The sequence below is a fragment of the Aquarana catesbeiana genome, linkage group LG04, assembly GCF_042186555.1.
Source record: "Aquarana catesbeiana isolate 2022-GZ linkage group LG04, ASM4218655v1, whole genome shotgun sequence".
NCBI classification, from domain to species: domain Eukaryota; kingdom Metazoa; phylum Chordata; class Amphibia; order Anura; family Ranidae; genus Aquarana; species Aquarana catesbeiana.
In genome coordinates this window covers 129,220,971-129,242,458 of record NC_133327.1, presented here as the reverse complement: position 1 = coordinate 129,242,458, position 21,488 = coordinate 129,220,971, and the positions used below count along the sequence as shown (strand labels likewise).

At 41.8% G+C, this 21,488-nt stretch overlaps 1 protein-coding gene across 1 annotated transcript; it reads right to left on the bottom strand.

Annotated features, from left to right (window-relative positions):
- Positions 1–721: 721 nt before the first annotated feature.
- Positions 722–18,323, bottom strand: NRROS (negative regulator of reactive oxygen species). The gene is made up of 3 exons (XM_073625615.1): positions 17,903–18,323; positions 3,889–4,015; positions 722–3,060 (listed from the first exon to the last, which is right to left on the bottom strand). Exons 2-3 carry the CDS (start codon positions 3,997–3,999, stop codon positions 1,123–1,125), a joined length of 2,049 nt encoding a protein of 682 aa, XP_073481716.1. The 5' UTR covers positions 4,000–4,015; positions 17,903–18,323; the 3' UTR covers positions 722–1,122.
- Positions 18,324–21,488: the final 3,165 nt, after the last annotated feature.

The following is a 21,488-nucleotide window of genomic DNA, read 5'->3' as shown; positions in this document are numbered from 1 at the left end:
GGGCCAGGATCTGGGGGCCCACTTGTTAAACGGGGCTTCCAGATTCTGATAAGCCCCCTGCCCGCAGACCCCCACAACCACAACCCAGGGTTGTGGGGAAGAGGCCCTTATCCCCATCAACGTGGGGACAAGGTGCTTTGGGGCGGGGGTTCGTCTCCCCCCCTTTCCTGGCCTGCATACTCAGATAAGGGTTTGGTATGGCTTTTGGGGGGACCCCAATCTGTTTCTTTTCTGAATTTTCTATTGCCGGCATTCTTTTGTTTACATTTCAGCTCTCAGTGGGAAGTCCGCTGACAGCTGATGAGTCATCGGATGTTAAGGACGCTGCGACCGGCTTCCTGGCCCACTCCTTAAAAACCAGCTATTCTTTACACAGAATTCGAATTGGTCGATCATTTTTCGACCAAAACTAAATTAAACTAGACTAAACTAAACAAAGTCTGAGATTAATCAATGAAACAAAATAAGTAACCTAACAAATCTATCCGAAAAAACCCCAAATTTTTCCATTCTGCACATGTCTAGTGTCTTTGTTTTGTTCTATTCCTCCTCATTGCAATATTGACTGATCATAGACTAGTAAAATTTAATTTTAACTTTTGTTTGAAATTCTAAAAAAAATGTTCGTCGCAGCATTTGATCTTGGCATTATTAAGTAAACTAATTTCTTTCAAAAACCCTTACATTTAGACCAGACCTGCTACTTGAATGGAAACCCAAGCTTATTCAACAGGTTTATTTTGTGCCTAGGACATGCACATTACAATATGTACGATTTTTAACAAATGGAAATCACATTCATGGCTGGAATTTTGTTTGATCGGATAAGAAAAGAAAACATTTTTCCATCCTGATATATATATTTTCTCATCACTATGGTCAAAAATGATTGTCAACTTAACCCTACTAACCATTTGAAAATTGAATGAATGTTCTGAAAATTAAAATTTCCTCACACATCAAAAGTCTCAGGTATCAGCCCAACTTGAGCCTCAACCACTTACAGTGGCTGTATACAATTATAGCCCCCAAAGTTAAACACTTGATTACAGCATTTATATTTTAATCACTATTTACTTGCACCATTTTTCTGTTGGACTGACCAAATACATACAATATTTATCAGTACCTGGAAGACATCCTAAAACGTCTTTTTAAAACTTTTAGTACTGGCTGCTTGAATGTAAGAAACAAGAGAAGGAGTGCTACAAGCAAGGTTACAGAGACAGGCACAGTGAGCAGCACAGACAATAAGGTGCCACCAGATTTCCACTTGCAGCTATAAAGAACAGTCTCAGGTAACTCTGGCACAGTCACATAGATATTGGAGAAATTACAAGTCATTTCTTGGAAATCTGGGATAATGATACTTCTGGATGCCCTAAGTATTTCAAGCCAGCTCAGTTTACAGCAATCAAATGGGTTTTCACTTAGAAATACAGTGTTAAGGTTCCTTGTGAGTGGCTGATAAGAACCAGACAAGGGTATTGAAATGAGTTTGTTTTTTCGGACATCCAAATGCTGAAGAGGCAGATAAGTCAAAGATTCAGGGAATGTTGTGAGACTGTTTTCTGAGAGGTCAAGAGTAACCAAACTCGAAAAGTCTGAGAAATCGATTCTATCAATAAAAGATGAGCTATTTCGAAGTGAAAGGAATTTTAGCGTTCTGACAGTGTCCTTCAAAAAATAAAGGCCTCTTAAAGGGTTATATGAAATGTCCAGATGTGTTAATTCTGTGCCTTGGAAAACATTCTGAGTGTCCAAATCTAAATCACAGCCAGCTAGTCGAAGATGCCTAATAGATCCTGTCTTAAGGTCCACACAAGCCTGATCTTCAGTAGCAGAATCCAGATGAGAACACAGTTGAATCAGGTTATGGCTTAAGTCCAAAGTGTCTAACCTGGTCATGGTGTGGAAGATTTTCTGAGGAAGGTCCTGAAGTCTGTTCTTGCTCAGATTAAGGTAAAGTAATTGTGGAAAACTTTGAGAGCTGGTATCAATTTTTAGCTCCCACAAATTATTGTTACTGAGGTCTAAATTATTAAGAACATTTGAGATGTGCCCATGTGACAAGTCAAATGTATCTAAGCAGTTCCAGCTAAGCTTGAGTTCAGACAAAGTGGTCATGTTGGTAAGAAAATCATCTGGTAAGTAGTTAAACTGGTTTTTGCTTATATCCATAATTTGTAAACTAGAGAGATTGCTTGAGATAGACCCTTCCCATAAATTTACAGTAATTGTACTGTGCGTATTGTTATCCAATATAAGATAATCAACAAAGGATGAGTTGTCATCAAATAAATGAGCGTAGAATTTCATGTTATTGTCAGAGAGCAGCAGTGTATGGAGGTGATGGTGTTTTGGCAAGAGTGGAAAGTAGAACAGTTGGTTGTGGGAAATGTCCAACTTCTCCAGTTGAAAGTCAGCATCAACTTCTCGTGACAGGAACCATTCAATATGGTTAAAGCTGAGATTGAGAACCTTCAGCTGTATCAGACTGAAGTCCACAATGCATGGCAGTAGGTTAAAGGAAAGGTTTAATGTTTTAAGTTTTTTAAGACGGTCAAATGTCCCCACTTCAATTTCATAAATATAATTACCCTGAAGGCTCAGCTCCCTCAGGGAATCAAGTCCTACAAAGATGGAATCATCCAATCGCATAATAACATTATAATCCAAATTAAGGTACTCCAGTGAGGTCAAATTCTTAAGAAGGGTAGCCACCATGTCTCCATTAAGATTATTTCTAGACAAATCCAGCCACTTAAGAGATGAAGCAGATAGCAAGCCTGTGCCAACCTGAGTGTAGTTAGAGGAGATAGTGTTATTCTGTAGTGATAATGACTCTAGTTTCACTGTATCTTGGAAGATATCCTTCTCTAAAAGAATTAAGCTGTTGGATCTCAAGCTCAAATTGGTCAGACCATTGTACCGCTTGAATGTGTTTTTACCCACGTGTTTAAGGTGGTTGAAATCTAAAAGTATTTCTTGGATATGAGAAGGAAGGTCTTGAGGAACAGACAAGAGCTTTAGGTGTCTGCAGTCTGCCATTCTGGAAACCTAAAATATGAACAAAACATTATATACAAAACTGGAATTCAAACTAAAACCAATCTTAAAAAAAAGCAGAGAAAAGATTAGGATTAGATTTTAGGTTTTCATTCTTTTAGGCAATTTATAGATCACTTTTATGGTGCTTTTTTCTATTACAAGTGTTTATGGCCTAGCTATTTTGTCCCCTTGAATAAAATAAATATGCAGTAAATATGATTAAAAAGAAGATATGTTTAGGTTACAAACACATGCTCAGAAAAGTGTTGAACTTTGAAACTCATATTACTAGCACACAACCCACAACGTTTCTATATCTGACTTTATGTTAATCATCAGTAAAACCAGTGTTCAGTGTTTCAGGGACACCCAGGATTACCTACAGGCAGACAGTTGATAGATGGGGCTGTCTGGCTGATCACTAAAGCACTCTATTTGCTGAACTTAGGTGGCTATTACTGCTAGGTGTGCATTTGGGGGTGGTGCTGGACTTTCATTTTCCTTGAATTTATAAAATAGGGACTCGCACAATTTCAAACCCACGTTCACTGTGAACATATCCTAATACCACTTTAAACTTTTTAGAGCACAGCTGCCACAGTATTCAGAATAAGGCACAGGAGAAAGGGTGAGGAAGGTGGGTAAGCAGGCACACAATGTAAAAGCATACGTCAGGAAGTGGAGCAATGACCACAAAGAGATATAACTGAGCAAATAATAAAAGTGTGGTCATGTTTTTCAGAGTAACGCAACAACTGTATTAACAGTAGGGCACCCTAAGAGAACTGGCTGACCTGAACATACATTTTCTTTTTAGCTAGACTTAAATCGACTTACCAACTGGCAGCCACTTTGTGAGAAAAGCTTTTCTCCATCAGCACTGTATCTCCACTGTAATAACATCAGGTACATACAGCCAAATGAGTACCAGAGAGACACAATGGCCATATCATCAGCAGATGTCCTAAATGAAAAAAACAAAACTTTAGGACTAAAGTATATCAATTTTCTTTTTTATTTCAATGTATAGAGCAAAACTAAACCCATTGATTTAACTGCTTCGCAAAATGATTACATTCAAGGCATGCTGTGAATAACTGTTAAGGTAGCTTGTGCTCCCAACTGAACTGTCAAGTCATCAAATGGCTGGTGTCATAACTGATCTTATGTGCAGCAGCATGGCAACTGCAGATCAAACAGAGGCTAATGCCGGCCATACACGGTTCGAAATTCGAAAGAATTTTCTTTTGAAAGTCGTATCTAAGAATTTTCGTACACATTTCGCACCATTAGTGGGCTGCAGCAAGGCCGATTTTCGTGCGGCAATCAAATTTGAGGAATCGGACATGTTAGAAATTTTTAGAAAAACAAATGATTTTCTAATCAATGATGGGAGAATCGTGCGAGAAATGTAATAAGAAAAGAAAATTTACGGAGAGAAAAGAAGATTCCCGGCCACGAAAATTCTTTTCTGTAGCAACATAAGGTGAAATCGAAGGCTTGGTCGGCCAAATTTCAAAATCAATGGTGGCACCATCGGATCACTAAAAAAACAAACTTTCTGATTTTGAAAAGAAAATGAGTTCGAAATTTGACCATATATGGCCTGCTTAAGATGGCAGCTTCCTTGTCTGAAAAGGATTGGAGGGTTTAGTTCCGCTTTAAGTATTTGTGAACAACAGTTTAATCTGATAATTCAAATAATAATGATAATAATAAAGGATATTGTTTACAATAGATTCTGTGATGGAACAAGCACTAATGGTACCTGTGATGGAACCATTCAACCATAAACTTCATTGGCGATGAGGAATAATATGGTCATTCACCACACTGGACATAATGGATCATAACAGTGTAATGTAAGATACTAAAGCCCAAATTAATGTTCCGTTTAAATCAGCTAAATACAGTATATCATAGGTGCTTAAAAATGAAAGGTTTACAAAGTCTTTGCCTAGGTTCACACTAATGCAGTGTGGGAAACGCTGCAATCAATGCACTTTTCTCGCACTACATTCCAATCGCACTGCCCTTGCAATCCGCTGCTAATGACATTTCAAATGCAGGTTGCAAATGCAGAGCGTTTGCCTGCACCAGATTGATACAAAATTACTGATACAACCGATGAAAAATGAGTAGGCTCAAATCGCATCGCACTGAATAGCATGTGAAATGCACAGGAATGCGGTGCAGTTCCTGTGCGATGCAAATGCGGTTCATAGTGTGAACCGAAGCTTACAGTTCATTTCCTTTAGAAAGCGTAAGAGTTGAAAAAAATCTGTCCCCTGGCAGTTGCTGCAGAGTAGGACCCTTGATCCATACCCTCCAACATTTCAAAGAGAAAAATAGGTAAACTCACACTGCTCACCCTACACATTGTGCTGTACAGTCAGCATAGCTCAGAAGAAAAAGGTCATTATTAAATAGAACCTGAGCCTACTTGGCGCAGTCCTTTGTAACCACAAAATAAACTTTAATTACTGTGATAGACAGAAGAGTCTGACAGACACAAAAACTCATGGGACATAGTAAAGATTAACCCCTTTATGATTGCCAACACATATGTGCGGGGGCAAAAAGGTGGGCTTTAACGCTTATGCACCACACATATGCGTCACAGGGCTGCCGATGTTTATGTGCTGAGAGTGCGCTCACTTCATGCATTCAACACAAAAACCGAGCTGTCAAAAACAGCTCCTGGTCCTGGCTAAAGATAAGTAGCGAGCGGGACTGGCTTCCAATCATGTAGGTAAGAACAAAGGGTAGGCCAGACTGCTGGTTGGAACCTAAACAGTGGGGACCTTGAGTGGAGAGTGAACAAGTCTTGCTTTTTGACTGCTGGTGATTGCTGGGTTGCATTTTTAGGATCTTTTTGGGGCTTTTCCTTGTAGCTTTTTAACACCTTTTTCTGACACTTTTTAAACAGCTTTTTTTTCCTTGCTTCCTTCAGCCTACTAATTAAGGGGAGTGGTTAATTGGTCACAGGTGCTTGAGGCCTATATAACCTTGTGTAGAACTCATTGTGAGCATGCTCATCTTTGAGCTTGTTGGAACTTAGACCAAGTGGAACTGGTCTAAGTGGTGTGTTAAAAACCAGAGTTTAAAACAGGAGGTTATAACAGGGGTCATAGTACCTGTGTATTATGACTACCTGAGTGTTGTCTCAGTAGTGTGTGTGGATCGTTAGTACTTGTGTATTGTGAGTGCACGTAGTTCTGCGAGTGTACGTAGTTCTGTGAGTGGTCTGCAAGTGCACGTAGTTCTGCGAGTGCATGTAGGTCTGCGAGTGCACGTAGTCCTGCAAGTGCATGTAGGTCTGCGAGTGGTCTGCAAGTGCACGTAGGTCTGCGAGTGGTCTGCGAGTGCATGTAGTTCTGCGAGTGCACGTAGTTCTGTGAGTGCACGTAGGTCTGCGAGTGCACGTAGTTCTGCGAGTGCACGTAGGTTTGCGAGTGGTCTGCGAGTGGTCTGCGAGTGCACGTAGATCTACGAGTGCACATAGGTCTGCGAGTGCACGTAGTTCTGCGAGTGCACGTAGGTCTGCGAGTGGTCTGCGAGTGCACGTAGGTCTGCGAGTACCTGTGTATTGTCTTGTTGAGTACCTGTGTATTGTCTTGCTGAGTATTAGTGTCAGGAAGCTGGTTGTTAGGTAATTTGGACAGGGTATAATCCCCAATCCTCATTAAATTTAATAGGTACGATGCCCGGCGGGTGTGGAGAGGCGACTCGCTGTATATCTTGAGGCATGTATGCGTTCCTTGATCATCCGATCGAGGGTGAATACTGCTTTGCAAAATGTAAGCACATTGTTTCCCTGGAAGCCCAGGTTCTGAATCTGGGGAAGCAACTGTCAGCACTGAGAAGTCCCTCCATACTAAAGGAGAGCCAGGAACGTACATGGCAGGTGCTGGCAGGGGCCAGCACAGAGGCGGGTGGAGACAAAGAGGTGCGGGCACTAGCAAAGAGTAGATGGGTGACAGTTAGGAAGGGTAGAGGGGGAAGTGCCAGGGAGGCCGATCCAGGGCTGGAGCATCCCAATAAGTACACTCCATTGAGTGACATTGGTGAAACTAGTCAGGGACCAGCACTGTTGAAGCTGAGGGACTCTCCTAGCTGCTGGGGGAAGAACTCTTCCAGTGAGAGTGGGGGGGGGAAGCAAAGGGAAAGTAAAGACAGATTCTGGTGGTAGGGGACTCAATTCTTAGAAGGACAGAGAGGCCAATCTGTAACAAAGACCTGAAGCGCTGAACAGTATGTTGTCTACCAGGTGCTCGGGTTCGGCACATCACGGATCTGGTAAACAGATTACTGGGAAGGGCTGGGGAAGACCCAGCTGTCATGGTGCACGTTGGCACCAATGACAAAGTTAGAGGCAGATGGAGTGTCCTAAAGAACGATTTTAGGGACTTGGGAGGAAAAGGACCTCCAAGGTATTCTCAGCAATACTACCGGTACATCGAGCCACACCAGAAAGGCAGAGGGAGATTAGGGAAGTAAACAAGTGGCTGAACAGCTGGTGTAGTAAAGAGGGGTTTGGGTTCCTGGAGGACTGGGCCGACTTCTGAGTTGAAAACCAGTACTATAGAAAGGACGGACTGCACCTAAATGAGGAGGGTGCAGATCAGCTGGGAATGAAGATGGCCAAAAAGTTAGAGGGGTTTTTAAACTAGGCAATGGGGGGGAGGGTCCAGAGGTAGAGATAGTCAGCGCAGAACATATTCCAGAGGGTAGTATTGGGGGCATTAGTGGTAGGTTGACCAAAGCACATAAACCCAAGGTAAGCATAGTAGCAAGTCCTAGTTGCAATCTCGGAACACCCAATAAGAGGATAATATGTGACTGGTCTAAACTATGTGGCATGTTCACCAATGCCAGGAGCCTGGCGGACAAGATGGGTGAAATAGAGATACTGTTGTACGAGGAGGATTTGGATTTTGTGGGAATTTCAGAGACCTGGTTCAACAGCTCTCATGATTGGCTGGCAAACATTCAAGGGTATACCCTTTATCGCAAGGATAGAGAGGGTAAAAAAGGGGGAGGGGTATGCCTATATATCAAGAATAATGTACAAGTGAATGTGAGAGATGACATCACTAAGGGAGCTAGGGAGGAGGTGGAATCCTTATGAGTAGAGATCCAAAGGGATGAAGCTAAGGGAAAAATAATACTGGGAGTATGCTATAGGCCCCATAACCTGAGAGAGGAAGGGGAGACAGAGCTCCTATCACAATTTGGGTTAGCAGCAAGGATGGGAAGTGTTATCATAATGGGGGATTTTAACTATCCAGACATAGACTGGGCGGAGGGAACCACGCATTCCTCTAAGGCTTGCCAGCTCCTAAATGTCTTGCAGGACAATTTTATGGGTCAGATGGTAGACGCACCAACTAGAAATAATGGGTTACTGGATCTACTGATTACCAACAATACAGACCTGATCACGGATGTGGAAATACGGGGCAATTTAGGTAACGGCGATCACAGTTCAATTGGCTTCAGTATAAAGCACACAAATAGGAAACATAAGGGGAATACAAAGAAACTGAATTTCAAAAGAACCAACTTCCTTAAACTATGAACCTTGCTAGAAGGCATAAATTGGGATAAAATCTTAGGAATAAAGAACACGGAGGAGAGATGGGTTTGCTTTAAGAGCATATTAAATAAGGGCATTAACCAATGCATCCCATTGGGTAATAAATTTAAAAGAGCGAACAAAAGTCCTGGATGGCTTAACTCCAATGTAAAAATGCATATAAAAAAAAAGGAGAAGGCCTTCAAAAAATACAAGGTTGAGGGATCATCATCAGCATTCAGACTTTATAAAGAATGCAACAAGAAATGTAAGGGTGCAATAAGGATGGCTAAGATAGAACATGAAAGACACATAGCGGAGGAGAGCAAAAAAAATCTCAAGAAATTCTTTAAGTATGTAAACAGTAAAAAAGGGAGGATATTGGCCCCATAAAGAATGAGGAAGGACATCTGGTTACAAAGGATAGGGAGATGGCGAAGGTATTAAATTTTTCTTCTCCTCAATCTTCACGAGGAAATCTGGGGGCTTCAGTAACCAAAACTGCAGTGTTTATCCTCAAGACACATCACAGGAAGCACCTCCATTGTTAACAGAGGACAGAATTAAAATTAGACTTGGGAAACTTAACATTAATAAATCACCGGGACCAGATGGCTTGCACCCGAGGGTACTTAGGGAACTCAGTCAAGTAATTGCCAGACCATTGTTCCTAATTTTTACTGACAGTCTACTGACTGGAATGGTACCAGCTGATTGGAGAAAAGCCAATGTAGCACCAATATTTAAAAAGGGCCCAAAATACATCCCTGGGAATTACAGACCAGTTAGCCTAACATCAATAATATGTAAACGCTTGGAGGGGATAAGGGACTGTATACAAGATTTTAATAATGAGAACAGTATCATTAGCAGTAATCAGCATAGATTCATGAAGAATCGTTCTTGCCAAACCAATCTATTAACCTTCTATGAGGAGGTGAGTTGCCATCTAGATAAAGGAAGGTCCATAGACGTGGTTTATCTGGATTTTGCAAAAGCATTTGACACAGTTCCCCATAAACGTTTACTGTAGAATATTGGCATGCATTAAAAAGGGGATTAATTCCAGAGATAAAATGATAATTCTCCCGCTCTACAAGACTCTAGTCCGGCCGCACCTAGAGTATGCCGTCCAGTTCTGGGCACCAGTCCTCAGGAAGGATGTACTGGAAATGGAGTGAGTACAGAGAAGGGCAACAAAGCTAACAATGGGTCTGGAGGATATTAGTTATGGGGAAAGTTTGCGAGCACTGAACTTATTCTCTCTGGAGAAGAGACGCTTAAGAGGGTATATGATTTCAATATACAAATACCATACTGGTGACCCCACAATAGGGATAAAACTTTTTCGAAGATGGGAGTTTAACAAGACTCGTGGCCACTCATTAAAATTAGAAGAAAAGAGGTCTAACCTTAAACTACGTAGAGGGTTCTTTACTGTATGAGCGGCAAGGATTTGGAATTCCCTTCCACAGGTGGTGGTCTCAGTGGGGGGCATTGATAGTTTCAAGAAACTATTAGATAAGCACCTGAACAACCGCAAGATACAGGGATATACAATGTAATACTGACATATAATCACACACATAGGCTGGACTTGATGTCTTTTTTCAACCTCACCTATTATGTAACTATGTATGTAAGGAAGCAGGAATACCCCACAATTATTTTAGCTAAGTGTAGTATCCCGTTTTAATAACAGTGGATAAAAAACACTCACAAGAGACATAAGAAAAAAGGGCTCATCTGGTGTAGAGTATGTAGGTGTAGATTCCTCCTTGATCTGACCTGTAGGACCGCTGTGATGTGTTCCAGCTGCTGGGAGAGAAGAATGGCCAGCTTGGGATGGCGAGTGCATAGCCTTGTGCCTTCCTTTCTTGTCTGGTCCTCCATTCTTCCGGTGACGTCACTTCCAGTGTGCGTTCCACACAGGTTAGCATGGCTTCCCAGGGCTCCTCCAGGCTCCTGAGCTGGCTATCCCTCTTTCCCAGCAGCTGGAACACATCACAGCAGTCCTGCACGTCGGATCAAGGAGGAATCTACACCTACATGCTCTGCACCAGATGAGCCTTTTATCTTATATCTCTTGTGAATTTTTTTTATCCATTGTTATTAAAACTTTTACCGGGATACTACACTTAGCTGGCACTTCTTTCCCTTTGTTCATCTCTATTGAAACACACAGAGTGGGTCACAAATTTGAGGATAGCAGCCGCAGGTGGTCCCGCACCTCCCCTTTACAATACCTCATCCTACACGGATCAGAGACTACATTGGACTACTCCTAACTCTTATCATTGGTCTCATAGACATTTTATTGCTGACTGGACTATATACAGTGCCTTGAAAAAGTATTTATACCCCTTAAAATTCTCCACATTTTCTCATGTTACAACCAAAATGTAAATTTATTTTATTGGGATTTTATTTGATAGACCAACATGTGTACACACATGTAACAGTGGTCACATGATCGTCAATCCTTCCTGCCCCCTGGGTGTTCAGAACTATTTAAAGTGACGCCAGGGTAGGTGGGAAAGAGTTAACGAAGTAAATCAGGGTGAGATGGTGCCCATGTGTAGGAAAGAGAAAGGGGCAATTGGCTTTATTGAGGATTTGGAGAAAGAAATCAGAAGGATTGGCATAAAAATAAGAGTTGGAGAGAAACAGTGCTATCCAGCAAATATGTATATACAGTAGCTCACAGAAGTGAGTATACCCCTCACATTTTTGTAAATATTTTATTATATTTTTTCATGTGACAACACTGAAGAAATTACACTTTGCTACAATGTAAAGTAGTGAGTGTATAGCTGGTATAACAGTGTAAATTTGCTGTCCCCTTAAAATAACTCAACACACAGTCATTAATGTCTACACCGCTGGCAACAAAAGTAAGTACACGCAAGTGAAAATGTCAAAATTGGGCCCAATTAGCCATTTTCCCTCCTTGGTGTCATGTGACTCGTTAGTGTTACAAGGTCTCAGGTGTGAATGGGGAGCAGGTGCGTTAATTTTGGTGTTATCGCGCTCGCTCTCTCATACTGGTCACTGGAAACTCAACATGGCACCTCATGGCAAAGAACTCTCTGAGGATCTGAAAAAAATTATTGTTACTCTACATAAAGATGGCCTAGACTATAAGACGATTGCCAAGACCCTGAAACTGAGCTGCAGCACGGTGGCCAAGACCATAAAGCAGTTTAACAAGACAAGTTTCACTCAGAACAGGCCTTGCCATGGCCGACCAAAGAAGTTGAGTGTACATGCTCAGCATCATATCCAGGGGTTGTCTTTGGGAAATAGACGTATGAGTGCTGCCAGCATTGCTGCAGAGGTTGTAGGGGTGGGGGGTCAGCCTGTCAGTGCTCAGACCATACGCCGCACGCTGCATAAAATTGGTCTGCATGGCTGTCGTCCCAGAAGGAAGCCTCTTCTAAAAATGATGCACAAGAAAGCCCGCAAACAGTTTGCTGAAGACAAGCAGACTAAAGCCTCGCACACACGATTGGATTTTCCAACGGGAATTGTGTGATGACAGGCTGTTGACAGGCGGAAAATCCATCCGTTTGTATGCTCCATTGGACAATTGTTGTCGGATTTTCCGCAGATAAATGTTGGATGGCAGGCTTTATCATTTTCCGCAGACAAATGTCTGTTGTCAGATTTTCCGAGCGTGTGTACACAAGTCCGTCGGACAAAAGTCCAAAGTACAAACATGCATGCTTGAAAGCAAGGACGAGCCAGAAGCGGTCGGTCTTGTAAACTAGCGTTCGTAAAGTAGAATTGACATTCGCGACGCAGCAAATTATGAAATCTCGAAATGCAGCGCACATTCTCTTCTTCTTTAATGGGATAATAATGAAGGTACTTTGCTGGTGATACTGATGGAGTTCTGCCAAGCGTATTTTAAAAGGCTTTTATTTTCCATTGATATCAAGAATAATATTATTATGCTTTTTTTTTGGCAAGTTACCACAACACCATTATCCCGTAGTTTTTAAGATCAAAGGTACAACTATGTTGGTGTTTCTTGTCAATTTTACATTGTATTTTTTTAAATGTAACTGCCTACTCCCAAACTGTCATTTGAAGTAAAACACATAGCCAAGTATTATTCTCCACATTTTTTTTATTGTGCATAAAAAAAAGAAAACAAATAAAATTAGACATGCTATCTGCCAATAGAACTTAACCAAAAAGTGCATTCTATGCATCCAAAAATATAGAAAATATACCAAATCAAATCATTATTCAACCAAAAAATAAAGTAAAAGCCTCATGCATGTGTCCTGCTTCTTAATATAGGGGGTCACCAATGCCAAGAGTTGGTGAAAGCAGGGGTCCATCATCCACGAGCTCCCGCAGCAAAGGCATATGACATATGTTCACGATTATTAAAGCAACCAATTTTTGGTCCAAGAAATTCTTGTTCCTGGACTGGACTTGGGTCAAAGCAATAACTCCAAGGCCAATAATAAATAAGACGTTATCTCCTCCGATTCCACAACATGGCTGGTTGACGAACGGCCGTTCAGAAATTAACTGAAAAGCGCAAAATGAAAAGCGCAAAATGAAAAGTGCAAATCAACACTCAAACTTCTACTAACGCAAAATTAGCAGAAGGAGCCCAAAGGGTGGCGCTAAAGAGCTGAAAAACCACGTAGTACGTCACTAGGTTCATGTTTGTTGGCCGACAATTCCTTGGCGTTTGTATGCAAGACAAGTTTGGGGCCAACGCTCTTCGGACAAAAGTAAAGTAAAAGTAAAAAAAAGGAAAATGCGATCGTGTGTATGGCATAAGGTCATGGATTACTGGAACTATGTCCTGTGGTATGAGACCAAGACGAACTTATTTGGTTCAGATGGTGTCAAGCGTGTGTGGCGGCAACCAGCTGAGGAGTACAAAGACAAGTGTGTCTTGCCTACGGTCAAGCATGGTGGTGGGAGTATCATGGTCTGGGGCTGCATGAGTGCTGTCGGCACTGTGGAGCTACAATTCATTGAAGGAACCATGAATGCCAACATGTACTATGACATAGACAAGAAATATCAGTCGCACTAACGCCCCGTACACACGGTCGGATTTTCCGATGGAAAATGTCCGATCGGAGCGTGTTGTCGGAAATTCCGACCATGTGTGGGCTCCATCGGACATTTTCCATCAGATTTTCCGACACACAAAGTTGGAGAGCAGGAGATAAAATTTTCCGACAACAAAATCCGTTGTCGGAAATTCCGATCGTGTGTACACAAATCCGACGGACAAAGTGCCACGCATGCTCAGAATAAATAAAGAGATGAAAGCTATTGGCCACTTCCCCGTTTATAGTCCTGACGTACGTGTTTTATGTCACCACGTTCAGAACGATCGGATTTTCCGACAACTTTATGTGACCGTGTGTATGCAAGACAAGTTTGAGCCAACATCCGTCGGAAAAAATCCTAGGATTTTGTTGTCAGAATGTCCGAACAAAGTCCGACCGTGTGTACGCCCTGTAAGTGTTACTGTTCCCATCTAAAAATATGCAAGAAAAATATAAGAATAATCCCAGCATTAACAGCGCTTTAAAATATCCAAACGTATGCAGTGCAGTAAATAGCATTCAATGAACGATAAAATCATGCACAAACGTTATTCAGTAAGTGAAAAGTAAAGTCCATAAAATAGTCCCATCAGAACCATAGGTGAAACCACTAAGTTCCTGTATACCGTCGCCGATACACCTTGTCAGTCACGGTGTCTGTCATCCCGGGTCTCATCGTGGCCAGCCATCCTAGGAAGCAGTGAGAGGACATACGCTGTGTTGCACAGGCTAATGAATACACGCTGTTTTTATCTTTTATCCTGATGCAGTTCTGAGCCACTTTATGAGGAACCTTCATTACCCATGAACAGGTGCCTATCAAACATTGTGTGGAGATATCAGGCTTGTTGACTCATACCTGTGGTGAGTGCATTACCAAAGGGGATATAAGTGCATGTGGTGTATCGGTGACAGTATACAGGAACTTAGAGGTTTCAGCTATGGTTCTGATGGGACACAAATTACCCCACATATTTTATGGACTATTCTATGGATTTTACTTTTCAGTTATTGATTAACGTTTGTGCATGGTTTTTTTGTTCATTGAATGCTATTTGCTGCACTAAATACGTTTGGATATCTTAAAGCGCTGTTAATGCTGGGATTATTCGTATATTTTTCTTGCATATTTTTACAATGTACTGTGACATACTGAAGCAGAGCATGATCCCCTCCCTTCAGAGACTGGGCCGCAGGGCAGTATTCCAACATGATAACGACCCCAAACACACCTCCAAGACAACCACTGCCTTGCTAAAGAAGCTGAGGGTAAAGGTGATGGACTGGCATGTCTTCAGACCTAAACCCTAGTGAGTATCTGTGGGGCATCCTCAAACGGAAGGTGGAGGAGCGCAAGGTCTCTAACATCTACCAGCTCCGTGATGTTGTCATGGAGGAGTGGAAGAGGACTCCAGTGACAACCTGTGAACCTTTGGTGAACTCCATGCCCAAGAGGGTTAAGGCAGTGCTGGAAAATAATGGTGGCACAAAATATTTACACTTTGGGCCCAATTTGGACATTTTCACTTAGGGGTGTACTCACTTTTGTTGCCAGTGGTTTAGACATTAATGGCTGTGTGTTGAGTTATTTTGAGGGGACAGCAAATTTACACTGTTATACAAGCTGTACACTCACTACTTTACATTGTAGCAAAGTGTAATTTCTTCAGTGTTGTCACATGAAAATATATAATATAATAAAATATTTACAAAAATGTGAGGGGTGTGCTCACTTTTGTGAGCTAGTGTGTGTGTGTGTGTGTATATATATATATATATATATATATATATATATATATACACATATACATATATATACACACACATATACAGAGAGAGGGAGAGAAACAAGGGGTGCTGTATAGCTAACAACATTTCAGGAACTCACTCAGTGCTTTACTAAGGTCTGCAGGACTAAGTTCAGGAACAGCATTATTGTGGCTACAATGCAAAAGCTGAGGACAAGTGATCACACTACAGACTAAGCATTTAGACCTCTGCTAGCACTGGTGAATCAGACTCATGTTGATGCACAAATATCGGGTAAACCAGTACAGGGCATGCTGAACATTGTGAAAGAGCAGTGGTTTCTCTGCAGGGGTCCAACACATCCCATGCTGAGTCAGAAGTAGAGCTCTCTAAACAGCAAAGTCCATGCTCCCTTATGATTGAGGAGCTCTAGGTCTGACTCAGCAAGGGCACTGTCAGACCTCTGCAGAGAGACCCTGCTTCCACAGAGAGAGAGCAAAGGTCCTTCTCTACGGGATGGTGGTTAGTATTCTACTAAGCTTCAAAAGAACTGCAATACTTTGCACACCTTTTATTTTGATAGCCCTGGAAATATATTTAGCTTATTTAAACACAAAGTTCCACTGGGCTTTAAAAGATCCCCATGTGCATTGCACTGTTTTGAAATTGAATGGTGTAACATCTTCTTTGCAGCCATTAGAAAAATTAATGCTTCTTGGTCATCTGTTTGCCATTGTTCTCTGTACATATAAAACACAATTTTACCAGCCTGCTCACTGGGAAATAAAGGTCTCCATAACATTTACTGAATTGAAAATGTCAAAGCCTGAACTGTCCTTGACATTTGTCATTTAGAGATGGCTTGGGTTTTCAATACTTGTAAAAAAATATATACAAATATATAAAAAAGACATGAAATACAAAAATGTTTTCGTTATTTTGAGTGTGAACCCATTTAATTCAGGTAAGTAACCAGTGCTGAGCCTTAAGGCAAGGATCAGGGTTTAGGTAGAACTTCTGATTGGTTGGTTCTACCTGAAATCAGCCCCCTATATCTCTTTGGAAGTGACCATATGATGTAATCCTTGGCATCGGAGGGTTTATAAATGAAAAGAACTACAGGACAAAAGTATTAAATATCTGTCTTTTGCTTTTACACAAGGCCCATGTCACACTGGCAGTTCTGTCGTTGTCAGTATCTCACCAACAACAGAATCCCTAAGGCACAGCTGCCTCTCTACCCAATGGAAAAGGCAAGCAATCAACATACAATAGATTAGCCATTCTAGACCATTCTGATGAACCCTACAGTTCCTCTAGAGCTTAATGGGTTCAGCTGTGGCTTATTGACCTCTAATTTGATAGTGTTTGCATAGTTTCAGGGCCAACGCCACTTGGCAAAGCCAGTTGTATAACTCCAATGATCTTGGGTCTAAAGGTCCTTTTAGCTGTCTGTAAGGAGGACATTCTTCTCACTGGCCACAAATGTAAGTTGGCATTTTTCCCAGTGACCACAAATGAATTGAGTTTAGCAGGACCTGAAAATTATTTCAAGGGTTCCTTTGGGGAAAATGTTTGAGAAAGACTGCTCTAGAATCTATTCACACAGGCGATGTGTGTATTTATGTAGTTTTTGTTCAGTTCTGCATAATACAATTAAGACTTTTTTATCCTATTTAGCAATAAACGGAAATAAATGTATTTGAAAACCATAGCAATGTTGTTATTTTCATGAATATATCCATTATTATTCAGTCTTTGAAGAATCATATAATTAATGCATTGAGATTGTCTTAATTCATAAATTGTGTGATCGGACAAATGTGTATGGAGATTTTGGCATCACAAACTATAAGTTTAACTACCTATATGTAGGCATGAATGGTTGATCAATACGGGCAATTTCATCTAAATTGGAAAATTATTTGATGTTGCTTATCCATTATGAGACTAGGAGTGTACTAATACATTTTTGTCAGTTGGGAAATTGAGTATGGGTAGGGGAATTGAAGGAAAAAATTGGAGGAGTTGATTTTTTGTTGGCATCTTGCTGTTTGGGCAGCTGTCACTCTCCAGTATCTGGCTTAATAAAAGCTTAACAAAGCTTAACCATCATTTCTTTCTGAGTATGGATACCTTAAATTCTGTGTGTCTATAGTAAACAGTGAGCCTGTACATAGTCTTATATCTCTGTCTTACAATTAACAGCATTTGGTTTACAATTGTTACCTGCAATATGATGTATCATAGTAACATAACGTGGAGCGTTTCTTTATTCTATATAACCTCCTAAATGTGTATCTAATCTGTGCATGCTCAGCAGCAATGTTCTATATTCTTCGAATTCTCTAGCCCATTTACGATACATTTTCTTTTTGTGGGTTCTTTTGCATGTGGGCTAGAAAACCCCAAAAGACACAGTTATGGAGTTACTCACCGCACGTAGACAACAGCACATCATTTTGGGTTCCACTTGACTTGCTGAGGGCCACAGAAAGGAATGAAGAAGTGGTGTCGCTGTGCTGGAGGTCTTTGGGATCCTGAATTTGGACTCCTTTGTGAAAGCCACTGAAATTAACTGTGTTGTTAGCATGGAGTTACCTTGTACAGATTATGCACTAAAACATCTTCAAATCATCGGCAAAGAGAGCTAAGCGGTGAAAATAATCACACGCTGAGGTAATATTGGTGGAGCGTTGGTGGAGGTGACCGGGTGTCACTGTGGTACTCGGTGCAGCCAATTAGCTGAGCAGCATGGTACACATGTGGTCAGGTTGGCACATGCATAATCTGAAAGAGAACTGCACATTCTTCATGCTGTGTTTTTTGCTTCCTTCTAGAGGTTATTTTAGATTTTGCGGAAGGAAATAACGGAAACCAAAGTCACATGAACTGCTGCAAGATGAACAGCAGCTATCAGATAGTTTTTCATCTAGAGATTGTTCTCCTTTCCTTTAGCTACCACCAAATATTTTTTTTTCGCCACAGCCTAAGACACATTACTTTTTTAAGGCCAGGGGCAAAGAATTCTGGGGCATTTTTTTTTTTTTTTTGCACAAATTTGATTTTTTTTAGAATTCAGGGGATATAACAAATTATCATTTAACTGCAAAAAACAAAACATGATATGAAAGAATTGAATGCAGCTTTATTTTCATTTATACATCATTACATGTATGTTTTTTTAATGCAATCATGTACCTGAATCTGACTTGGTATTTCTCTCTTGCAGTCCCTGTACAGCAGAGTTTAGAGTGGGGGAAGAAGAAGTAGCACAAGGAGTCAGTCAGCTGTGCTTCAGTGAAATGAACATGCTGATAAAAGTAAAGTACAGAGTGATAGGAAGATGAAGCTCTTCAATGTGCCACTTTTCCTTTCACTGTCCAGTCACAGGCTGGTGGAGTAGAGGAGACCTATACATTTTACGAAGCCCTAGAAGACAAAAATCAGATCTGCCTCCCTGCTAGTGCTGAGTGGCAGCACTGTGTAGATCCCATGACTAGATGAACATAAATTCAATTTTTTTGCAGGTAAAACTGCTTATTTGCATTTAATCTGTGTATTTAGCTATTTGTCTAAATCCAGGTATGCATAAAAGACTTAAAATGATGGAAAAGGTGTGAAAAGGAGCTTAGAGCTCCACCTGCTGGCTGAAAATGCCTAAACAAACTCAAATATTTCCTAGCCTGTGCAGAGAGCAGAGCTGTAGGAGGGACCTATCAGGCTCCACCCACTACAGGCTGTCTGCAGACAACTACAGAAGGGGGTAGAGACAAGACCAGTCACCCTGCACAATGAGAGACAACAGCAGTGACCGGTCTTTTTTACAGGAAGCTCTGCACATAGGCAACGATTCACACTGGTTTGCTGCACAGAGCTGGAAGAAATACACAAAATATATAATGATTTAGGAAAGACAATATTTGTTTACCTTAAGTTTAGCTTTAAGTAGAACTAACTGTGTGGATAAATACATATATGACTATGATCTCCCTTGCTATGCCTCCTGCTGTGGAGTCTCACTTATCCAGTAGCATTCCTGCTATATATCTAAAATAGGACTGACCTTTAATGTAAACTATATGTTTCATGTACTATTAGCATTGGGCATTGTTGGTGCCTGGCAGCAGGGGCACGCCTGCAATGCTTACATTGTTCTGCACTGCGGGAGTGCCATGGGTTGTGTTCTGGCAGCTCTGCAGTAGCTCCTATAGAGCAGTAGAGTACTCTGTGCCCCTGTCACACCTTAGACACGTGGGTGGGGCAGAGCCAAGGGAACCCCTAGGCTTCTGCTCGGCACTGATAGGTCATATGCCAAGGGGAAGCCTTGGAGGAATTTCCTCACTCCTCATGGGAGTCTGGCAAGTGTTTGGGAGGGTGACGAAGCATGGGGATTTGTGTGCTGGGGTGAGTGAATTGCTTAGAAGAGGAAATATTTGTGCTGGGCTGGTGGTTTGCTTGGGAGAGTAGAGATTTGTGCATGGGATATTTTTGCATGGGAAGAGGGAGATTTTTGCTGGGGGGATTTTTCTTAGGAGGTAAGGGATTATTGTAGGGTGAGGATTTTTGCTTGAGTGGTGAGGGGGGGCTTTTACTTGGCTTTTGGCTGAGACAGGATTTTTGTTTAGGGGGAAGTTTGAGGAGAAAGAGATTTTTTGCTTGTGTAGCTTTTTACTTGGTAGTAGGTGATGATTTTTGCTTGGGGATTAGAGACTTCTATGTTGGGGAATCTGTTTTTGGGGGACATTTCTGCCTAGGGAGAAGGGAAATAGGAATTTATGCTTGTAGGATGGCCAAACAGGTGCTGGGGAAAACTCTTAAATGCTTCACTCTTTAAGCAGGGCTGTCTAGTACATATGCCTGAATACTGTAGTCCACTGTGTGTTAAAGTGGTTGTAATCTACATTCATGAAATTTGACCTAGGCATATACATCTGTAGTGTTTACTTATCTCTCTCCAAAGCTCTAAGTGCTGTGTCTTTCTGCTGCTCTGTTCCTCTGTTATCAGCAGAGTCAGTTTTGACAAGTTCTCCATCACCTGAGATAATAGCAGATGGAAATTTGTGTAGGGGAGAGAGCTTAGAAGATTAGAGAGCTGGTCTATTAACATTACAGCTCTGCATGTTCCTTCTTTCCTCTGCCTTTGTGGAGTAGGGGTGTGTGCCTTTCCTCCAATCGGCTCTCATACAGTGTAAGCCCAGACTCCACACCCAGTGCTGAAACAGAAACAAAGATTTGTAACACCAGCTGCACTTTCCAAACAGTGAAGAAAGGGAAAGACAGCAGATATACAAGTAAAACTTATGTAGGAGGATTTGCTTCATCTCTGTGTATCATCTGAGGCTGTTCACTTCACTGGCTATATAACAGGGTTTACAACCACTTTAAGTACTCTTTATCTTTCCATTAAGTACACTGATGCCGCGTACACACAACCAGACTTTCTGGCTGACTAGGTCCGACGGTCTTCCGGCGGACGTACGACGGACTTTCTGAATGAAAGGACTAGTCTACACACGACCAGATTTTCCGGCAGACTAGGTCCGACGGCCTCCCCGACAGACTTTCGACGGAGTTACGGCGGACTTCCGAATGAACGGACTTGCCCACACGGACTTAAGTCCTTCATTTTGAACGTGATGAGGTACGACGGGACTAGAAAAGGAAATCAATCTCACCGCTTTTATCAGCGAGATTGACACCTTGCGAGCCCCGTCGCAGAGCATACCAGGCCCTCAGGTCTGGTATGGATTTTAAGGGGAACCCCCTACGCCGAAAAAAACGGCGTGGGGGTCCTCCAAAATCCATACCAGACCCTTATCTGCACGCAGCCCGGCGGGGCAGGAAAGGGGGTGGGGACAAGCGAGCGCCCCCCCTTAACCGTACCAGGCCGCATGCCCTCAACATGGGGGGGTTGGTGCTTTGGGGAAGGGGGCGCCCTGCGACCCCCCCACCCCAAAGGACCTTGTACCCATGTTGATGAGGACAAGGGCCTCCTCCCGACAACCCTGGCCATTGATTGT